This window comes from Myodes glareolus, chromosome 15, assembly GCF_982192425.1.
Source record: "Myodes glareolus chromosome 15, mMyoGla1.1, whole genome shotgun sequence".
NCBI classification, from domain to species: Eukaryota; Metazoa; Chordata; class Mammalia; order Rodentia; family Cricetidae; genus Myodes; species Myodes glareolus.
Window position 1 is genome coordinate 31,814,102 of NC_142040.1, and position 23,132 is coordinate 31,837,233.

Genomic DNA, 23,132 nt, shown 5'->3' on the forward strand with positions numbered 1-23,132 from the left:
CAGGTCTTCCTGCTGAAGCTTTGGTCACAGATGCCACTCCCAGACAGCCAGCACCCACAATGGCTCGATACCAACACAATGAACAGGAGTGCAAGCCCTTTGCTAACGAGGGGAGCTACCGACAGAGTGTCTAAGAACGTCCTGACTAAAGGCCGCAGGGGGCTGAATCGATCCTCCAGCCTCCAGTCTTTCCCCCACCACTCTCTCCTGTACGGCCACTTTCCATCATGTTCGTTTTCAGGAGACAGGAGCCCGGGCAGGGACTCAGAGAGACATTTCAAATGATTCATGACCTGGAATCTAGCAGAAACTTAATCCAACTGTTTCCCAACATGGGATGAGGGCTTCAAGGGCAGCAGCTGCACTGTTCAGTGCTCCTCTCTGCTCACTTAGGCTAGTTCTTACGACCGTACTTCAGTTCTTTCAGTAAAAGAAACAAGTACCATTCCTACAAATAACCCTGGGGCTTGTGACCAAGGGAATACTGAGTGTTTGTCACCAGTGTTCCAAAAACTACTAGTCATTTCTTTTCTCGGAGAGTTGTCCACTGAAGACCATGTCTGGCCCTCTCCCCTGGTCCCTTCCCTGTGGTAAAACTCTCCATCTCCAACGTAGGCCCAGGGCCTAGATCATAGACGTGGGAGCTATCCTAAAGAACCCACCCCTGTTCTGCTTCCCTTCTGTCTGCAATGTGGAAAAGAGCAGAGGTTTTTCAAGTTTCAGTAACTCCACCACCTGCAGGGTGACAGGCTATTGGGTGTGCATACTTCCTGAGCCCTCAAACACAGGCCAACGGGGAGAGGGATAAAAAAAAAGATTTTTTTATTCGGTGCTTAGTAACTACAGCACACCGGAAACGAGAGAATAGGGGATGCCCCACACAGAAATAACATTTAAGTATTGATGGCACATCAATTAACACGACTCTAAAAGCTTTATAGCAACATTTTATAAAAATTCACATTTTTGCTAACAAGCAAACAAACACAATAAAACAAAACTCATAAAAGGTCCGTAGCTGAGCAATATTAAAAACCTAAAAATTTGTTGCAGAGGGAAAGAAGAGAGACTGGAAAGGAATATATCGAAGTTGACAGATTGTTACTTTGTAGAAAAGGGCTTTGAATGATTATGTAAGGTTCCCCCTTTGAAACTGTTTTCTTTGAGACACCTCAGCCCAAACCCAGGGCTTTGCCCCCTCAGGCAGGCTCTACTCCTGAGATAACTCCTGATAGTTCACCTTTAAAAGGCCCCATGTTCTAATTTTACAATTACGACGGGAAAGAATTTTGTATGTGACCAGTCAGCAGAAGCAAACAAGGGCACTGTGGGTAGACCAGGCTGTGGTCTTGTGGGCCTGGGTGTGACCGTCCTGGGGAGGCATCAAAGACCTGGCTGAGGTGTCTCTAGCAGAGATGACGTCGCCCTAAGAAGGACAGAAAGTGCAGATTAATCAGGAGTCAGAACCAATCTCTGGAAAGTAGGGCACGGTAAGGTTCCAGGGTGTCCCAGAAGTGATAGATGGCCATCAGCCTCTGGACCCTGCCCCGCGCCCACGTTATGCGCATGCGCAACAGGAAGCAGTCCTTCTCCGGGCTGAGCTGGTTCATTCCATACAGGCTGTAGTCACATCTACTAGCTGTGCTCTTAAAGATGGGTATCACCACTGTGGGGAGACAGTTGCTTGGCTGAGGCCTACTCCGCTACTAGAGCCAAAATGGGTAAATCAGATCCTGGACCACTCTTAAGTCACTTGGAGGGAGAGGCTACGGTTCTCAAGTATAGGGTTTTACAGCTAGGAGATTTAATGAGATCTGTACCATAGGCACAAGTCATTCGTGATTTTTTTTATTAAAATCATTTTAACGATTTCATTTCGTTAGAACACAACAATCCGTAGCTTTGGGGGCTAGCGGGGATGTTTTTTGAACATGCAGGCCATGCTGGAGACTCACTTTCCCGACTGTCCTTGAGAGGAGAAACCAGGGAACCTGAGGAAGATGGGACCATGAAGACCACAGGAAAGAGAGAATGGGCTTGGGAGAGATTATGAAGCTATGCTGAACTAACCTTGCATAAAGTTCAGAGACGGAATCTGCTTAAAGGCTGTGTGCTCCAGAAGGGTGTTTGAATCTCCTGAAAGAGATGCATGCTCATGTTTGGAACGTTTATGTTGTTGTTTCTAAATCTAAGGATTCTGGGTGAGGCTAGATCTAGTTTTCAGTTGAGCAGACAGGAAGAACAACTTCAGCATGTAAAGTAGGAAGTCACTGGACTCTGTCTGGAGAGCCCGGGGAGCTGCAGATCCGAGTGCGGGGCTTGGGCTTGCCTTCAGAAATTTTTCTCTGGTAGCTGATTGCGACACTAACTTGCTCGGGTCCCCCTCAGTCTCCTGGTGCCCATCTGTGTCGTCTTGTTGTTAGCTGGATATTATTGTCAACCGTAGACCACTGTTCACAGTCCTGGAGTGGTCAGGATGTAGCAAAGAACCTGTGGCCTGGGGATGTTTAGGCCCATGAGGGCAGAGTAGACATCTCTCAACAATATGGCCCCCTGCCACTGCCCTGCTCCTTTGTTTCAACCACATCAAGGCTTTCCCCACAATCTTCTTTCTATTTTCTTTCCTCTTTCCTTTCTCTTATAAAACAAAGGCCCCACTAGGGTTACCAGCACAGTAAGTACTCTGGCGTGTGAGACTGCCTTGGCAGAGAGCACTCCTTTTATCTGCGTTTTGATCAGTGTTGAGTCTCCGGCCTTTAAATCTTTTGAACTCTTATCCATTGTTCCAGACAAGCTGCTGCTGATTCTACAACCCCATGTTCTCTCTTGATTGTATTACTTTGGCTCCACTATGATGTCCTTGTTCTCTCCTGGGCTAACGGGGTGAGGTGTGGGACAAAGGGGTTCAGAAGCCATAATCAGCAGCTTGATGCTCTGTGAGCTGTTGGAAGCCCGTGGTGACTGTTATCAAAAATTCACCAGTTCCAGGATAACTGGCAAAGGTATGTGGTTCAGGGAGGACAATCCAGCTCTAAAGCACTGGAGGAACAAACTGGGGGCTGCTCTCAGCAGGGTTTCCCAGCCTGGGGTCATCAGGATGGCCCAAGAACCTTTAGAGAATGGGGTCCCCCAGCTTGGGCAGCAGCCACCCCCCCCCCCACAAGCTTCTGTGTGATTCTCCACCAGCTGAGGCAGCACCTCTGGCTTATGGCCTTGGTTACCTAATATCAGGCACAACAGCTGGCTTAGGCAACACAGTGATTCTCCTGGGATGGATCTGCTGATAAGAACTTCTCAGGTTCTGAGAAACACTTGGCCCAGCTTTCCACAATTCTGGCTTTGCTGTTGTGGGTGACCTTAAGATTCGACTCAGAGTTGAAGGGCTCTTCAAAGCAGACCTACGTTCCTGATCTCTTCAGTGACCAGGAAGAAGAAGGTGCTGAAGCCTCGCAAAAGGATTTGGGCTCAGGTCCATGATGAAGGGAGACAAGGAAAAGACTCAGGAGACAACTGCACAGCTCTCGCTGAGCCGGCAGTGAGGGGCTGTAAAGTCCTCTTCGAGGAATACAGAGCCTGGCCTTAGCTAGGCGTTCTAACACTTCCGACTAACAAAGAAACCCTAATCATAGCCGTTACTGAATACTAACTAGTACCGTGACCAGCACTTACCAAGCGCTGTCTCACTTGGTTAGAGCTAGCCTTTACACACCCTTGATCTTCTGGGCTAAGAAATATGTCCAGCTTACAGAGGAGGGAACTCCGACTTTAGGTAGATCATTGGGGGATCCAAGCCAGCTGGTGGCACAGACAGAACTTGAACTGTTAATTTTATTTTTATTTCCTTTTGGTTTTTATTCATTTATATGCTTGCTGGGACAGCGAATGAACCAGGGGCGCTGAACATGTTAGACAAGCACTTTGCCCTTTAGACTTTATTTAACTAATTTTATTGTGGGTAGAGAACTCAAACCCCAGAATGTGGCCTCTTTTGATGTCAGAAGACTTTTACAGAGTTATGAAATCCAGAAAGGAGCAGAATACAAACTAAAGAGATGGAGCGGGGGCAGTGACAGCAGCTGGGGGGAATGAATGGCAATAGTGTTAGAAAAAATAGTGTCAAAGAGCAATGGGTTCTAAAACCTTCCGTCTATGGAGTTGCTCATGGACTGAGCTCCTCATCAGCCTCTCACATCTATCCCCACCCGGAGAGGGTTCTGTTGGGGCATAATAAAACAAAGTGGGGGAGTGAGAGGGTGGCTATTAAAATCACATTTTATTAAGTAACCATTCCTAACCCTCCAGAATATCCAAAATGAAGCCAGTGCTTACTGTCAGGACAACATCTCACTTCAGCAGTGTCTGGGACGTGTTTACCAGTTGGTTTTGAGGAGACTGGCAATGACTTATGGGCCTTGTTGTCCTTGTAACACGGACTTGAGGGTTCGGTGAAGGAAGAGTAGAGGAAATGACAAAGCACCCTTTGGGGGAATGATGGCAGGAACCTACGTATGAAAATAATCACACCTTGGGGACCTCGGAGGATCTGTAAACACGACCCATTACTCACCAGTTGTAAAATCTCCCAGCATTAATCCGCCTTGGCAGAGGGAAGGACATTACCAAATGACTGCATTGCCTGCTGGCTTCTCCCAGACTCCTGGCTGGACAAGCAAATGAGTATCCACTCTGGAAGATGGAACTGTTTCCTGTTGGGCCCATCTCACGGAGGTCCTGCAGGCGAATCAACCAGGATTTGAAATTTTATTTTTTTACTTTTTTTGTTGTTGTTGAACCACTCCAACAAATCCTGGAGCGTCTGAGTCCTTTCTTGGAAGCAATTTTCTTAAGCGTTAACTATACACGTGTTGGGTCTGTGATCGCCAGAGCCACTTTGACGCTGTAGCAACTTTAAAAAGTGCTGGGAATGCCGGACCTTGCCTTTCTTATGTGGGCTCAGAAGAGTGAGAACTTACTGTGCTCTTGAAGGTTTGAGCATTTGTAGACTCAGTACTTTATCTTTAGTATGGAAAGTCAGAAGGAGAACAAAACAAAACCTTTCTTTCTTTCTTGTGGGGATAAGACCTTAATTACCAATAGCCAGGAAAATACAGACTAAGAGGCAAAGAAGGCAGACATCCAGAAGCCAGAAGACTTTGGCTAATGCAGAGTTTTGAAAGGGCTTCCTCCTCTTCACGTGGTTCTTGATGGGATTGTTGAGAAACAGAAAATTCTGTTACTAACAAACAGGTCTGGGAGATATTGACCGTTTGGGGCATTCAAGGAGTTAGGGTGTAGAAATAAGGAATGGCAGGCTGTATTCCAGCCCTTATCCCAGCTAGCTTACCCCTGAAATAATTACACGGAAACTGTACTCTTTTAAAACACTGCTTGGCTCATTATCTGTAGCCTCTTATTGGCTAACTCTCACATCTTGACTAACCCATATCTAATAATCTGTATGTCACCACGAGGTCGTGGCTTACAGGCCATGAGTCTAGCCAGCGTCCATCTTGGGAAGGGGAATCATGGCGTCTACCTCACTTCCAGGCCATGAGTCTAGCCAGCGTCCATCTTGGGAAGGGGAATCATGGCGTCTACCTCACTTCCCTTCTTCCCAGTATTCTGTTCTATCTACTCCACCTATGCTCTGACCTACTAGGCCAAGCAGTTTCTTTATTAATTAGCCAATGAAAGCAACAGAAATACATAAGCCTCTCCTACATCATTTCCTTTTTTTCTGTTTAAACAAAAAATTAGGGTACCCTCCTAACCCATAACTAGCACTTGTTAGCACAAAAGATATTTGCTCTGGAGAGGAGACATCCCCCCCACCCAATACACACACACTGGGCATACAGAGTGGGGCTCCCCCAGTTGCCACAGGCAGGTGATGGACCATATCAGAATGTTTCCAAGGATATTCCAAGGATATATATACTGGTATATACAGTGATATACCAGTCAGTAGGCTGTGATGACCGAAGACTATTACCAGCCTATAGAAGAGGCATATTCATTACTCATATTCCACAGGGTTGGGGAGAATGCCTTTGCTCCTCATTTTGTTGGGTGGCCATTGGCTAGCAAGCTTGGTAAAGAATTCTCTTCCCCACAGCCCATTAGAAAGTGGCTGCAGTGGGGACGCTGGTCACCGAAGGCTCTGGAGTTCTAGTCTAGTCTGAATTCCCAGGACATTTTCTTTTTTCTTAAAGAACATTGAGCCTCTGCAGGTAAGATAGAGACAGACCAGGTCACGCAGGGCCCATCTGTTAAACACTGGCTCCAGGGCCATGTTGTGGCAGGGACAAAACTCTACTTTCTCAGAGAACTCGAGGGTAACAGAGATCCCAAGCAAACAATGGGACAGGCACTGTCAGACTACAGAGTCCATGAACGCATTCCCAAACGACATGGTACATTCTTAAACTTTCTGATGTCTTGGGAATGGTGCCCCTTTCCAGTTTATACAAAGCACTGTATGGGCTGACAAGTTCCATCAAAAAAAAAAAAAAAAGGCATACAATACTCATATGTGATCAATCACCCTAGGGTAGTAGAATCAATTAAGTACCAAAAGAACCATCTGTGGAGGCCTTACCCTTATCAGTACTGTGTTCAGATCAAGGTGGTGACCACTAATGCATTTACATAGACGATAAGAAGATCAATGGAAATCAATTTGCATTGATTTGTTTCAGGACAGAGACATCTATGTTGTGAAAATTCCCAAGGGTTTTCTTTCACAGGCCTCTCCTGCCTTTCCCTCTAGTCCCTCTCTATGCCCCCTCCCCTCCCCCCCCCCCCCCCCCCCCCCGCAGGCATGACAGACACTATTTGATGTGGTTGCTAGAAGGGACCAGAAAGAGACTGGAGAACAGAGACGTGGAGAATAATCACTATCAGATCAAAAGTAAGCAGCTAGTGTATGAGATGTCTGGTAGATTTAAAAAAATGAAGTGACTTAAATGCAAATTTGACTTTCCATTTTGCTACTTTGCTGGTTTTTAAATAGACGTTCTCCCAATGTCTACTGCTCCTCTATCCCTGAGAAAAAGAAGTCCAGGAAAATAAGTTGCTACCAGGACAAATGGAACCAACGTTCTCAAGGGAAAAACAATCCAGTCCTTTTTCTTGTAGTTTGCGCTGCTGAAAGAAGGGCACCTAAGAGAACAAACACTCTAATCGTGGGGTCAGGGTGAGGACATTCCATTGATTAGCTTTTTGAAAAAGTAGCTTGCAATCTGCTAAATCGAGTTCGGATAATAGCGCGGCTATGGGAAGTGTACGTGGAACACCTGAATCACTCTTTGTTTCATAGAAGCCAACCGGTGTTCCATTGATAAATAAGTGACTCGGTCAGCCTTGGGACACCAGGAAAGCCTTATCAAGATCGTTAATTACATTCCCATCATGCACTGGCAGTGTTGGTGAGGGAGTGTTGTAGTGCCTGGGAGAGAACAGACAAGGGTCCTACTCACCTTCGTGGTTTCTCAGGCTGACTGCAGACTCCATGCAGTTTCTGTGAAAAACTCTATCATCCAAGGACACAGTGAATTTGCCTAGGAGCTCATTTCATAAAGGAATCTTTATGGCAATGTGATTCTTAGGTGAAAAAAGACATTAAATCAAGTTTTTACAGTTTGAGAGTCTCATATCCATGTGAGATGTCTCTCATTCTTTAGTTTCTGCCTTACAGCAGCATTTGCCCAGGACCCGTCTTCAGGAAAGTGAAAAACAAAACCAAGAATGAGAACTAGTTGTGGGCAGTTTAATAAAACAAAACAAAACAAAACAAAACAACAACAGAGCAAAAAAACCCAACACAAACCAAACACACAAAACCAATAGGTCCCTGAACTCCTACCCAGACCAGCGGACCTGTCATTCTGGAGTCGGGAAAACAGATGCTGGAAGGATTCCCTACCCTTCATTCTACCCCTCCCCCCGCCGCCCCAGGATGATTCTGTAGCACAGAACTCACATCAGCCCTTACAAGTTCTGTGCTTTTCCAGGGTGTTTGTGGGGTGTGGGTGTGGGAACAATGCACAAACCTTGAACAGAGGGAGCTTAGCCTCTCTGAAAGGCTTTTCCCCTTGCTATTTTTTTAATCTTTATTTTTGGGGACCCGGCTTTGAACCTAGGGCATTGCGCATTTGAGGTAGCTTGAGCTCTATTTCCAACTACGCAAAACCTTGTTTGGCTTTGTTTTTTCTCCGTTGAACAGGCAAGTATTTGGAGAAAATCTCAGTGTGTTTATAAAGGGCGCCCAAATGGCTGTGTGGGCCGATAGGCTTGGAGCTGAAAATGCTGGAAACTGCACATGCACAAAACCACGAATTCCAGAAATGCTCAGGATGCTTTTTAGTAAGCGAGAGCACACCCTGTGTGTTAGCTTTCCCCCACTATGACAAATACCTGAGGTGAATCAATTTGAGGGGGGAAAGTTTATTTTGGCGCATGATTTCAGAAGTTTTGACCCGTGGTCACTTGGCGACATTGTTGTGGGGTATGGTAGCATAGCACGTCATTATGGGAGTATAGCGGTTGCTAACCTCAAACAGGGCAGGAAGGGAAGGAGATAATATCCCCTTCAAGGGCATACCCTCCATGACGTAACTTCCTTCCATTGGGTCTATGCCCTGAACTTCCATTACCTTCATTACGTTCTAGGCTAGGAACCAAGCTATAAACAGTTGGGCCTTTGGGGGACATTAAGATCTAAACTGTAGCACCCTTTCATGGAATCATCATGGTGTTAAGATAAGCTTGATTTTTATCAAATTAGATTTGAAAATCAGATATTTTTTGTAAAATGTCTAACTAAGCCAAGACTCATGATCTCCAAAGTTTTATAAATCAGACTTTTAAAGAACACAGGTAAATACTTATATTCAGCCTTTAATGCCTGCCTATATCTTTCTTCCTTCCTTCTTTCTTTTCTTCTTCCCTTCCTTTTTTTAATTTTTTTTTCAACAGGGTTTCTCTGTGTAGCAGTCCTGGCTGTTCAGGCTGGCCTCTAACTCAGAGATCTGCTTGCATATGCCACATTGCCCAGCCAAACAGGCTTTTTAAATGCTAAACTGTCAAATCAAATAGGCACTGTGCAGTTCCTCACAATCTCCCTGCATCTAATTATGCTTTATATGTCTTAGCTTGCGCTACATACTACACAAAAGGAAATCCCATTAAATGTTGGTTGCACTTTTCACGGGGTATGTCCGTCCTCCCCTCTCCCACCCCGCCCAATAGTGTGAATCTAGCATTCTTGATTCTGTCACGAAATTGAACTTAAAAAGGAAAACAATTTAGGAATCACTCAACTGATGAGGGACCTTAAAGTTGAAGTATCCTCATTCTCCATACCTGCAGACTGAAGGCCTGGTTGTAGCCGCTGAATGGAGGCTTTGGGGGAGGGGTCTTTTGGGGATTCCCTCTTGGTTTGCTCCTGTGGCGAGACTGCCAGCAGCTGCTTTCCCAGGCTTCGTGGTCTCCAGTCTTGGGGTGATGTGATTTTACTCCCTTGTCTAGCCCATCACAACTTCCTGTTCTTTTTCTGTAATGCTTTTCAGATCCGCGTCTTCCTGTTGCCTTCCCAGCATTCTGGTTCAGGCTCTAATTACCTCACACACACCTGCACTCTCCTCCGATCCCCTTTCCTGTCTACAGCTTTTCCTCTGGCTGGTTATTTTTATTCTCTCCACACAGAACTCTCTTCCTGAAGCATCATTTCCACCGCACACCTCTTGCAGCGGCTCCCAGTTGCATCCAGGCCAGGCCCTGGTCTTCTGCTCCAAAGCCCCCCTCACAGCCCAGACCATCTATCTCCCCTACAGCTGGACCTCACTCTGGCCAAGTAATGTCCTGACAGTGTCTGTACAATGCTACAACATCTGGCTAATCCAGTCAACTCTGTCAAATCTTCAGTTAATCATCTGGATGTTGTGTCTACAAGACGCCAAACATCTGGATTGACTGAAGGAATTCACTACATTGATGGAGGTTGGCTTTTCAAAAGAGTGGAATTGACCAGATGTTTTGGCATTACATTGACACATCATTGTCCCTAACATTTATCTTAATAGTCCATCTGCACAACCTTTTCTCCACCTGGAACAAGACCCGTCTCCTCAGTGTCATGTTTTCCTTTTCTTTCAAATTATGGTCAAAATGCCCTGTCACGAAGTACTTCTAGGCTAATCTCACTAACCCCATCTCTTGGTTCCTCCTGGCATTCACTTCATTTTACATAGGTAATTATTTTCACCTGCACCCCTGTGTTTTGACTGGATTATAAATGCTACAGGTCAGTAGAAGGTCTACCAGAAAGACACCGTGGTTCTCATAGAGAGAGACTCAGTGAACTGGTGATCGGTGCAGAAACTCTGGGGTGAGTCTGGTATTCTATCTCCTCTCTTCACTGCGTGACACTGATAAATTACTTACTAAGGCCCAACTCTTTTCATGATTTGGAAAACAGAGGTAAGGACAGAGGTGAACACTTCATACGGTTGTTTCTAAGAACCACATGGGTTAACACGCGGTGCTTCGAGGAGGGTCTGGTATACAGTGAGCATCCGCTAGGCACTGGCGTTACTCATTCCAGTCTTCTGTGAAAGCAGTTTTCCTGCCTGCATTTCCTAGGCTGTGACAGGGCCTTGGTGGGAAGGTTAGACGGATGTTATTTCTATCCAAGAGACGGGAAACTGGGAGATTATTTATACAGTGTTGGAGTGGTCCCTCAGCTGAAGCTGTATCCTTCTGCATTTTTATCATAAACACAACCTCTCTTCATGAAATGATACTGAACGGTGAGCAAGTAGTAAACGCATATTGGCCCTCAAGGTTCTTTCTGGGATGTAGTGATTTATCCATCAATTTCACATATATTTATTAGACTATCCACTCTCTGTTAGGTTTTGAACACTGAGATACTAGTAAAAAAAAGTTGACAAAAATACTTGTTTTAATGGACTGAATGAAAAAAAAATAAAGAAAAAAGTTTAAAAAAATGTTTTTATTTTTGTGTGTATGGACGTTTTGTCTGCATGTGTGTAGTTATGCTATGTGCATGCCCGGGAACAGGGAAGGCCAGAAGAGGGTGTTGGATCTGCTAGGACTAGAGTTACAGTTATGAGCCAACATGTGGGCTCTGAGAACTGAACCCGGGTCCTCAGCAAGAGCAGCAAGTACTCTCGATGGCTGTGCCATCTCTCCAGCGTCCAGAAACACTCCATCCCCTCATTTGTAAATGAATAGCAAGTTCTGACCTCTCAAGACTGTATGTAAAAATTAAATAAGTTAATTGGGCAAAGTGCTTAGGTTAATAGTATCTATCACTGACTACAAACAAGCTGAACATGTGGAATAGGGAGGGTTGCACTTCTAAAGTAGAATTATTACTGTGGAATACGCTGAGACATCCTTTGAACAAAGACCTGAGGGAGCCAAGGGATGCAGTGTCAGGATGTCACGGGAAACACTGACATAGGTGGCAGGAGCAGCTCCAAAGACTGTGAGATGGAATGCAGGCAACTTACTTGATGAGCAACGGGAGGGGAGGGGGTTGGGGAAGAGGGGGCTGGGGGGAAAAGCAAGTGGGGAGGGTGGTGAGAGAAGCCCGCGAGGCTGGGGAGCGGAGTGGCAATTACACCGAGCCTCATACACCGTTGTAAGGGCTTGGCTTTTCACTCTGAATCACATAGGGTGTAAACAGAACGCGACACTGTGACGCAATTTAAAAATGTTCACTGTCCGCCGTGCTAATAAGCTGCCAGGAGGTGGGTGGCAGCAAGGGGACTGGGTATGGCCCTCTTTCAGCAGCGCAGGTGAAGTCTGATTGGGGCGTTCCCTCGAGCAGAGGCGGTGGGAAGAACTCCTATTCTGGGTCTATTTGGAAGGGAGACAACAGAACACCACGACTTGAGTGTGTGAGGTAAAGACAGGAACTTAGGTTATGCGGCCTGAGCAAGCTGGCGTTGCCAACACAGATGGGAAAACTGGCCTGAAGCGGGACTGGCCAAGGCAAGGCCAGGAGTTACAGCTATAAGCGACTTTGGATGCATCAGGTTGGACACACATGACACTTCCTATTGTGATGGACTTAAACCTTGTAGATCACATACCCCTTTTGTAAGCTCAAGAATCACTTGCTGAATTCTTTGGCTGGTTGGGAAATATCATTAATTCTTAATTACTTTATTCACTTGCACCGATAAAACAGCATTATAATGAGATTTTGGAGTACAGGAAAAATGGTTCATGCCTCTCACCCCAATAAAATTATGTCCCCCAAATTGAAAATTCAGTAACACTTTATATATTATCACATGGAAAAGAGAAGGAAGCCCACATACTGTGAGTTCGCACACAACTCACACACACAACCCACAACTGTAAGGGTTGAGAACTAATTACAAAGCATGTGTTTTAGGTGGCATAATCTATTTTTTTCTGTGTGGAACCATTCAATTCTAGTGTATCTTTATTAAGGTATTTGAGCATCCCGATACAATCTTAACCTACATTAAGCACAGAAAATAGGTGCAAAAGCCACTTGAGTGTTTCCTAATTTCAAAATTTGCCCAGTTACTTAGGAAAGCGCTAGCAGTTTAGCCATAATGACCACATTTGGCATCACGAGGACAAGAAAATAATAATTTTCTAAAAGACAAAAAAATCTTTTGTTTTCTTAACTGGTGCTGTGAAGAAAGCCTCCAGAAGATAATTTAGCTGATCAAGTAACATGAATTAATACCATGATGTAATCTTCAGGGACTAATTTCCAGCAGATGTGGGGAGAGACCAGAGTGTGGCCTGCATTTCCTTTACAATCCATGTTTTTCTTCTTCAGGTGGGAATCCCCATCTTCTAACTCAATCCTGTTCTTTTAAGTTAAATCATGAATTTGTACATTATCATTCAAAGTAGGTAAATCAAAGACCCATCACTCTGTTTCCTAGCCTCCTTTTCCTCAGACGGTTTGCTTCCTTTTGGGGCTTAGCATTAAGATTAACTGGAAAACAAAAAAAGGAGAAAAACCCCCAAAGTGGGACTTTGAAAAACTGCATCAACAGAGAATCTAAAGATATAAATCCATCACGAAATGGCAATCATACAAAATCAAAAAGCTTGAAGACTGTGGCTCTAGGCAAGGGGTCACAATAGAGTGAGTCAGCATTCAAAGGCATTAACTAAAAGTAAATGGCAAAAATCACTAACAGGCCTGTGGGTTCAGTGAGGAGTGTGTTGGGAGGTGGTGGTGATGGCTGCGCTGACGAACATTCTTTCTACAGACCCAGTACTGCTAACGCCATCCTAGTGAGGTCTGATTGATGTGTTTTCAGGTCTAAGCTAGTTAGGCGGCCAGGAACCAACAAGCAGCCTCCTTCAACATCTGATGCCTTAGAGTTCAAGTGTCATCTAGCAAGGATTTCTCCACAGTGTGGTTCCTGTATCTCTGTCTCTCCATTAAAAGTTAAAAGAGGCAAAGATGAAAATGCACTGTGCTTTCCCAACAGCAGAAATGGGGCCCCCGACCAACTGCTGGATGCTGGCTGTCACAGCCACAGTGCCAGCAGACCTCCTCTTGTTTGTGAATGGCAGTGAAGAATGTAAGCCCTCCTAACTTCTCCACATCGACACCGCATATACAAATTGTTCACACCGATAAGACCCTCAGTGGACTCACTTCACACCTCCCCTCTCTGGCTCGGTATCACTAAGATAAACCAGCCTGCTTAGGGCATATTCTACCTCTATCTAACCTTTCCCACCCAGGCCACATTGACACAACATGACAGGTTCATGTACCTCACACATCTGACCTTATCAGGAACCTGGCAGTGAGGGTTTGATAAAGGTGCCCACCATAGGTCACTGACTGGCTTCTAAAAACAGCAGCAAGCCACTCAGCCCCTCACACGTTTTAATGACCCGTTTTATGATATCCCCATTTTTAGATGCATTACCAACCACGTGGCCTCAGGGGAGACAGAGCTGAGGGCATGGGATGATATGCATTTTTATAACATTAAACATCCCAGATGGGTCTGCACTAACTTCAGTGACTCTTTGAGAAAGGAAAAGTCAAGCTTTTACCTGCCACCAGCTTCATCTGAAGTGGAAGGCAGGGCTTGCCATCACGAGAGCAAAAATGCCAATTATTTTTCTCTTTCTAGCATTGTCCCAGGCAAAGAACAAGAACTCTGACAGGCTGCTTTGTCTCAGGATAACACCCCTGACCCAAATACGTAAACAAAAAATAAACCCAAATACAAAAATTAAGTGAATTTAAAGGTTATTTTTAATGTTTTCACATTTCTTTTAGTTTTTTTTTTCCAGTTCATCTATTTGGCCTAAACATTTTTCTGTGACTACAAGTATACAAGTATACCTAATTTAGTTTCCTATTCTTTTGAAAATTACTTACTTAGTTAAATTTATTGGATTTTGTAATGGTAGATTCCCACAATATTCTAATCACTACTGCATTTCAGAATCTTCTGATTCTTGAAGTTAAAATACGATGAATATTTAGCTAAACTAAGATCTTTGTCATTCAATGGTATCAGAAGGTGCCATGCAATCTTCCAGAGGAGGGGAGCAGCCGACAGTTCTACCCAGCTATGAGACCAGTTCACCACAACAACCAGCATGATACTGTAAACTCGAGTGCTATAGTGACTGGCACACTTTGTGGTAACCAACACCTCTCTCTCTGAATTCAATACCCATTCAACAAGAGAGAAACCAGGCACAGTACTAGAAACCTAGCCAGCTACCCAGGGCTGGTGAAGTCATGGATCTTGGAGGAAAACCTATAACCAGCACTTTACTAAGCCAGCATAATCGCTCACTACATTCTAAATATTTGACTGTATACCCAGATGAAGTGTAGTCTTCACCTCATGGAAGAACTCCTTGTAAGTGACAGAGAACATTACAGAAAAAAATGCAACCAATAAAAATGCAGAGTTGTGGAGCCTAATCCCAATGGATACATCTACAAAACAACTCCCACACCTGAAGCTCAGGAAACTTTACAGAAGCGAGGGCAAAAAGATTCTAAGAGCCAGGAGATAAGGGAGTTTGCTGCGAGGTTGCATCCACCTCATGACATCAGAAGCTACACCCATAAAGTCTCACCAACATGGTTGCCTAAACAGGACTGAACAAGGACAGCAACAGTAGACATGCTAATGTGGGCTGTGATGGTGAGCTCATACATAACCATACATAATGCACTAAGAAATGCTGAGAGGAAAAGACACTGTTTACCCCAAGGAAGAGCACAATTGGTTATCTAATACCAAATGGTCAGGTCCGAAAACATACATACAAATTACATTATACAGACTGACCAGGTTATGCTTAGAAATATATTTACACACACACATACACATGTATGTATGTAATAACAATTACTTAAAAAAGATGGCATGAATTTACAATAGAGCAAGAATGGGAATATATGGGGGTTTGCAGGGAGGAAAGGGAAGCGGGAAAATAAAATGATATAATTAAATTATAATTTCAAAAATAAATAAAACAATGAACCATCGTTTAAAACTGCAAATGTTCTTCGGTTACTGGAGGGAGAACTATAGTGTGCTCTGTGGGCTAATACTGAGTTGCTTGAAGTGGCCACAGCAGAGGAGGAATGGCAGAGAAGGCATTTCAATACACATGGACTCAGGCATTATCTACTTCACAGTGTCTGCCAAGATAGAGCAGTCAGTCACGGGCTCAGCCTAGCTGTGAGTGGATGAGGGAATAAAGGAAAAGGGTATGGATGCAGGATGAGGTTTATTCAGCTACAAAGTTTGAATTTACATCCTTTGCAGGAAAATGGATGGAGTAGCAGAGTGTATTAAGTAAACTGAGACAGACAAGTCCTATGTTTTCTCTCATTTGTGGGTCCTAGAGTTTTGTATAAACACATAAGACTGTATAAGCACATAGGATATGAAGTAGAAAGGAGGCTGTTTAGCTGGATGAAGAAGACTGGGAGGGGAGAAGAGGAGGGAGGGGGTGCATACGGTCACGGTACATGACATATTCATATGAAAATTTCTATGAAACCTATCACTATGTACAAGGAATATATGCCGAAGAAATATAACTGCAGCGATATCTGGACAACCAAATCCTGCCTTGATCATCCAAAATTCTGAGTTGACTGACATTCTCTAGAGTTCTTCTCTCACACCTTTCTTTCCCCTGAGATATTTTCCTTCCTTATACAAAAAAGAAACTCCATGAACACTAAGAGTCCCGTGTACACCAGAACGTGCCAGGACGAGACCCGCGCACCTCCTCTCTAGCTGACCCAAGTGACCCCAGGCATTCCTTTCTCATCCTCAGAGGGAACCACTAGTTTTACATATGTGCACATCCAACATACAAATGATCTGTTATCTGCTTTACATGTTTATATAGCTGTTTTTGTTTGTTCCTTTTAAGATACAGCAACATAGTTCTGTTTACTTATTTTTTTTTCCACCCCGAGGATCTAGCTAGGCAAACACTGCTCCTTTAGCTACATCCCCAGAGTTTAGTGGTCTGTATCACTATGAAGTACTCCACAGCGTGGCTGTGTCACAACATACTTACACTCCGCTTTATGAGGCTTCAATAGACGTTAGCACCTCCTCATCTTGAACAGTGTCTGAAAATTTCTTCAGGGTACAGGCCTAGGAGTCTAGCTTTCTGGCCATGGGATATGACAGTTTTAAGTTCCCTAGACACTGATCGTCTGGGGGAGGGGTGCTGGTGGTGACTGGCAGGCAGCGAGGCGGGGACTAGGGCTTCTCCCTCCTTATTTCTGCTGCCAGCGCTGCACCTGGGCTCGCCGATGAAGAGCCGGCGCTCTAGGAAGAGGAAACCAACTTCATTACTTCTCCTGAAAAGATGTGGCTGGTGAAGTTTTATTAGGTGATTGAAGTTAGCCTGCTGTACAATTTTAGCAAGCAGGTTTTAGAACTAAAAATAGGCAACAGAACCACTCAGTGTGAATGACTGCATCGAGAGCTAAATTCCTGATGTGTTCTGCTGGTGGTGTGGGTCCTGCGCACCTACCTGCTCCCGGCGCTGCTGTGTGGATGGGGGCAGAGAGCGGCAGGTGGCCGACACCAGGATGTGGTGTTTGTTAGTGAGCGCGGCAGCAGTGTATACTGTCCTGAATGCATTCATAACACCCAGGCAAAAGCCTGGACTGAGACAATATTGATTTGCCTGTGGGTTTCTCATGAATTAAAGCAAGAGTCCTACTGGTCTAGCTATTTTTATATGTTTATATAAAAAAAGAGTCATCAATGTTAATGTCTTTATTTTATAATTTTTATTTTGTATCAAAGGGTCAGGGAAGTTCCTCTTATTCTTTCTGTGAGCACTCAAAAAATCTTGACACACTTTCACACATCTCAGGGTAAAAGAACATAAACAGGCTTATACAATCTATAAATGGCTAACATTTAAACTGGAAAGATTGATTTTATTTCAGATTCAGCAATAGAAAAGGTCAAATAAGAAAAAAAATGTATCAGTAACCAAAAGCATTTGCTCATATCATCCCAAATTTACAAAACAAAGTATTTGTTTTCTGAGCCAGAGACAAGGTTCAGAAGTACTTTTCACACCCGTGAGCGCGGTGGCACAGTGGCTGTCACATAGACAGTCATGCACTGCAGGCCTTCAGCAGCTCTGGCCTCGCCACTCTCCTCTCACCTCCTTTCTTTCTTCTCTCTCAGCAGCTTCTTGCTCTCCTCCCTTCTCCTTTTGTTCACTGGATTCCGAGGGTCATAGATTTCAAATGTGTCTGAATCCTGCATGCTTGCGTCTTTCACCTTCCTGGTTTTGTCTTCAAACTGGAGCACATGTGACATCCTGAGGAGAGGAGATAGGCAGGGTGAGCTCAGGCTGAGAACTCAAAGGAGAAACTTTACGGCCCACTCTCGCACAGAGAAGGAGCAGCCAGAAGCACCAGGAGGGGTTGCTCCTTATAGGAGCCCGGTTCACACAGAAAGTCAAGAGGGGGTCGGGGTGGGTGTGGGGGGGGGGAGGGGAGTAATTCTATTTGGTGGCAGAGTGTCTAGCCTGTGCAAAGCCTTGAGCTTGCGTCCCCAGATCTGCAAAACAGAAACCAAACAAAACTCTGGAAAACAGGCCCGCCTGACCCAGCACTCTGCATTGCTGGGAGCTTTACTCTCATGCTCACTGCGGAATCCTCTCGGGTGAGAGGCTTTGATTTCTAGCTGGGAGTCTCCTAAAACCATATTTGGAACTCTGTCCTCTTTCTTTGAAGAGTACACTCAACCACAGGGAGCCAGCTGTGGAGCCAGATGCCAGCCAATAACCAGATCTATCTGATGTTTGTGTTCTGAGAGGGTCAAAGGGTCAAAAGCAAGGGCTATACTAAAAACAAAACAAAACCCAGCCCCCTACCCTTCCATCCCCACCTTTAAGTGATGTGTCAGGGCTGGTGTGCAGCTTAGTGGCAGAGCATTTGCCCTGCATACATAAGGTCCTGGGTTCGATTCCCCAGCACTACTAGCAAAATAACAAAAACCAAATAAGCAGCAACAAACAGAACAAAAAGTGTGCATCTATAAGACAAATGTTTAAAATACAACAACAGTGATGTTCAGATGGTGTGTGGCTGTCTTCTCTGGGAGGAGCTGAGTTTTTCAAAAGGCACTGGAACTTCTGGCGTAACTCCATGAACTAATTTTCTCCTCTTACTGTTGATTATGGCAAGTTTCACTATCCTGTCTTCCTACTTTAGTGAATGCTTATTGGTCTTAAGTTATCAGCATGTGCTTGAATCCTAAGTGGTCATAAGCTAGCTATCCTTAGCAGTGGGGAACTATGCCAGCGATTAGCTGTGCCTCCATTGGGAGGTATCAGCAGTAAAGAGGGGGGGTCAAAAGACTTCAGGGCAAATGGATGAATTAGGTACGAGAAAAATTCAGTTTTTATGTGAATAACAAAAGTGATAAGAACTTTCTACTAGTTATTTAATTAAAAAATTCAGTTAGTATCAGTGCATCTTAAATACGTATTTCCTTCATCACAGCAGACAGGAATAAAACCTGGCATACATCCCTTGCAACTCTTGAGACGGGCCCACATATGACACTGATTTCCTCTGGTCTGTACAAGCAGAGATCTGGGCAGGCGGCACAGTCAGGAACTGCAGTGAGGAACCCTGCTCCTTCCCCCGAAGCAGCAAAGGTGATGAGTGACATCTATCTGGACGGAAAACTCCTATGAGTGTGTACGGATTTTGAGGCTTCCTAAGGAGACTTTGGGAGGAAACTACTACAGAACTGCCATTTTGGTGATGCAGTAGCATATGGACCATTACTACTTCCTTTTGTTCTACTTCAGAAGGTCATGGTGATGCAGTGAGTATTAGTGACCCACAGACGACCTAAGTCGTTTATATGAGGTAAACCACATTTGAATCACTATGTGCTACCATTAATAATGCAGTTTGCTCTAGCTTTAATAACTGATCTCAACACAGGAATGGGCCACTTTATATGTGAGAGCCTGTTTGACGTCTAACAGGTCCATTGCTTCAGTAAACTCTGTCAATTAGAAAATGCATCCTACAACCATTGCATACATATGTGGATTTCCCTACAGAGCTTGGTTTTCCTGTGTTTTAAATTTCCAGTGGCATTTATTTGGGTGTTAGATTTTGAGAGTGCCCAATTCCTTGAAAAAGGTCACCTCCCCCAAGTAACCATGGAAACAAGAGACCAGTAAATACATCTGGAAACATAACTGGATTTAACCAATTAATGCTGACTTACCTAGGTCTAAATAATCAGTGACAGCTCAAGTCACTTCTGAAAGCCAATCACCAGCAACAACTTCCTGCTTCTGAAAATTGGCCAATCAGTGGCAGACTCACCCAGTAAAGAGCTTCTGAAAGCCAGCCACACAGCAACAGCCTCTACTACTGAGGCTGCTGCTGAGCCCTAAGCAATTCCCCTCCTCTTGGACTCTACAGAACATCTGCAATTTGCTTCACGTGGTGTGCTGGACAGTTTTATGTCAACTTGATGCAGGCAAGAGTTATCTGAGAGAACCACAATTGAGAAACTGCCTCCACAAGACCTGGCTGTAGGGCATTCTCCTGGTTGGTGGTTGATGGGGTGGTGTCATCCCTGGGGTCCTGGGGATGATAAGAAAGCAGGCTGAGCAAGCCATGGGGAGCAAGTCAGTAAGCAACATTCCTTTATGATCTCTGCATCAGCTCCTGCCTCCAGGTTCATGCCCCATTTGAGTTTCTGTCCTGACTTCCATTGATGATGAACAGTGATGTGGAAGTGTAAGTCATATAAACCCTTTCCTCCCCACTTGCTTCATGGTGTTTGGTCACAGCAATGGACACTGGAGACAGTGAATAAAGTAACGCTCGACATTTTGGCAATGCACTGTATGACGAGAGGCCTTCTCCCCCACTCTTGAAGTCCAGTGTGCACCCCACAAAGTGCATTAGCAACAAGGCTGTTCTGCTAAAGGCCCTTACACACCACAGGAGCTCAGGCCCTGTGCTGTGAGCTAACAGCCCCAGAACTCTTACACCAAAGCTAATACCTAAGCCAGAATCACCTGTTTTTCAAAACAATTTTATTTAATACTTCTATATTGATGCTTCACTTACCCCATTAACCTAATTGGGTTATTAATCTTCCCACAAATTCATTGTTCTATTTAAAAGAATAATCCATATTTTGCCTCCAATACAGATTTTTCTATAACACCTATTCCAGATAGAAATTATTCATGTTTCAAAATGACTTTATCTGTCTTTGTCAATTAAAAACATAAAAAGGTACCTTCCTCCTTTCACTGACACGAGACAACCTTGCAACTACTGGACTTCATTGGCTCTGGTATAATAAATGAAATCTAGGCATGTGAGCCACAGAACCAAGCCTACAGGAAGAGACCTCTCTCACAAATCTGAAAAACACAGAAAGCCAGGGAATGAAAGGCGCTGTCTGCTTAAGCTGTTTGTTTCATTCGCTACTGCTACACAGGTCCAACATTTTGATTAACAGCAATCTCAGACCCAGAGGCAAGGAGGGGCTCTCAGCTTACAGACTACTTCAGATTTAACACCACCGCACTTAAGAGGGCTGCCACTCCACAGCAACACTGGGTCTTTAATAGCAAAGAAATGGCTCACCCATTTATCTTTCAACATGCTTTGGTCACTTCATTTTTAAAGGGAAAACAAAGCAGTTATTATGATTTGGGGTATAATAAACTCCTGACCTCCGGGGCTCCATAAATCACACACTGAATGGATTAAAGCTTGCCTACACTTGGGTCTCTTGTGAGGGCACACATGCAGACTGAGAACTCATTTCAGCCATCCTGGAGGTGCTGGCAGTTTAACCTTGTGCATCCCAATAACTAAGTCCTATCCACTTGGCGACTGGTGATAAAACGGGACCAATCAGAGCAACGAATTCTTGTGGAATTAATTACATACTAATCATTTACATGTGAGAATTTCAGAACTTGTTTACTTGAAGGCAAAGACAGAAATTTAGTTCTGACTGACAAACTCTTCGGCACAGGTGTACAAGACGGAAACTTCCTATCTGCAGAGTCACGTCATCCAAGGGATCTCACTGGGATGCGGGACTGCAAAAGCATAAGCAAAAGTAAACAAGTGCTTCCCCGTCGATCTGACATTCAGTATTAAAGTTCTCACATAGCTGGGAAGACAAATTATGGGATGGTGGTGACATCTGTGCAAAAGCCAGAAGGTCTGATTCTTAGCTCGGTACCGAGTCCCAACATCAGCAACTCATTTCTGATGAAAACGAACCGAAATGATTTATCCCAAGAGAACGGAAACAGTTCTTCTTGTTAAAAGATTTTGCAGCCATTCCTGCTTATTTCCAAGTCACCCTAACTTAAGAACATTTCCCTCCTGAAATAAACATGTTTATTTTGTTTGCGAAGATGGATTTGCTATGTGCCCAGGCTGGCCTGATACCTTTCTGAGTGCTAGGATTACAGCTATGTGTCACCATGCCCTGTTCAAGAAACACTTAATTATTTTGCTATTCTACTTTATTGTTCTAATTACTAAACTATTCTTCTTCAGATTTTTCTAGATTCTAAGGAGCATTTCTTAGTCATTTTTCTTATCATGTACCTCTAGTCAGGAACGACTCACTGTCGGATTAGACTAAAATAGTTCAGGCAGAAGCATGTGGCATTCCAATGTACTGCTTCCTAGCTCACCAACCTTCCATAGCTGCTCAGCATCTCTCAGTATTTTAAAACTATCTGTTGACGGAACCGGGAGGAGACTCAGGTATGAGACAGTGTGTGCCTGGCTCACCTTGTATGTCCAATGCTGAGCTTAGTGATTTTTTAATGAGAATGAAATCTTCAGACCCCTGGTACTGATCAAGCTTGGCACCGGGTTTGTTAGGCAACCACTTGACCTTTTGTGGGCAGAGGCTGTCTTTTATTTTAATGATAAGCTTCCTGAATCACTTACTGGGCTGCAGAGAGTCTCAAGTCAACTTTCCATGACTTTTCACAACTCAGCACACACTAATGGTTGCTCTTCCACGACATTATCAGGTACTGTGGGGTTTACTCCCTGGCGGACATCAGTGGGAGATGCCTTTGGCTCTTCTGCATCTCCCACAGCTCCGAATGTGGAGATATTAACCCTCCTAAAGGGGAGTGGATTTTTTTTTTAAAGCAACATTTTTCTAAGTAGTTTTAGAATCCTCACATCAGATGCAGGGTACATGTAAAAATCAGCTGGGCTTTTTTTTTTTTTTTTTAAACTCTCTTGCCAGGCTTCTATCTTCAAAGGTACCGATTTAACTATCCTAGGATGAGGGCTTCAGAACCAGTCATTAAAAAACTTCTCACCAGTTATTTTTAAATGTAAAGAGCATAGAGCCAAAGATTAAGACACTTCATACTTTTGCACTGGCTGATTTCATTCCACTTACCTTTGCTTTGTTCCTTCAGATAGAACAGTGGGGTTTTGGGGGGACAAACCTTTATTTTATTTTTTTGTATAAATGTTTTGCTGTATGTCTGTACACGTGTACCACGTGTGTGCCTGGTGTCCATGG

The 23,132-nt window shown here is 44.3% G+C and overlaps 1 protein-coding gene and 1 long non-coding RNA gene across 2 annotated transcripts in view; both read right to left on the bottom strand.

The window, feature by feature from the left end:
* Positions 1-805: 805 nt before the first annotated feature.
* On the bottom strand, positions 806-17,003 carry LOC148119670 (uncharacterized). Its single transcript, XR_015735037.1, has 3 exons — positions 16,612-17,003; positions 4,568-4,731; positions 806-1,426 (listed from the first exon to the last, which is right to left on the bottom strand). It is a non-coding gene; the product is annotated as an uncharacterized LOC148119670 (long non-coding RNA).
* Positions 17,004-17,323: 320 nt separating this feature from the next.
* Positions 17,324-23,132, bottom strand: part of Cwc27 (CWC27 spliceosome associated cyclophilin) — a 183,516-nt gene continuing 177,707 nt past the window's right edge. Inside the window, exon 15 of the mRNA XM_048442956.3 lies at positions 17,324-17,883. Within this exon, the coding sequence (XP_048298913.3) occupies positions 17,721-17,883 (163 nt within the window). The 3' untranslated portion in view covers positions 17,324-17,720. The remainder of the gene's footprint in view (positions 17,884-23,132) is intronic.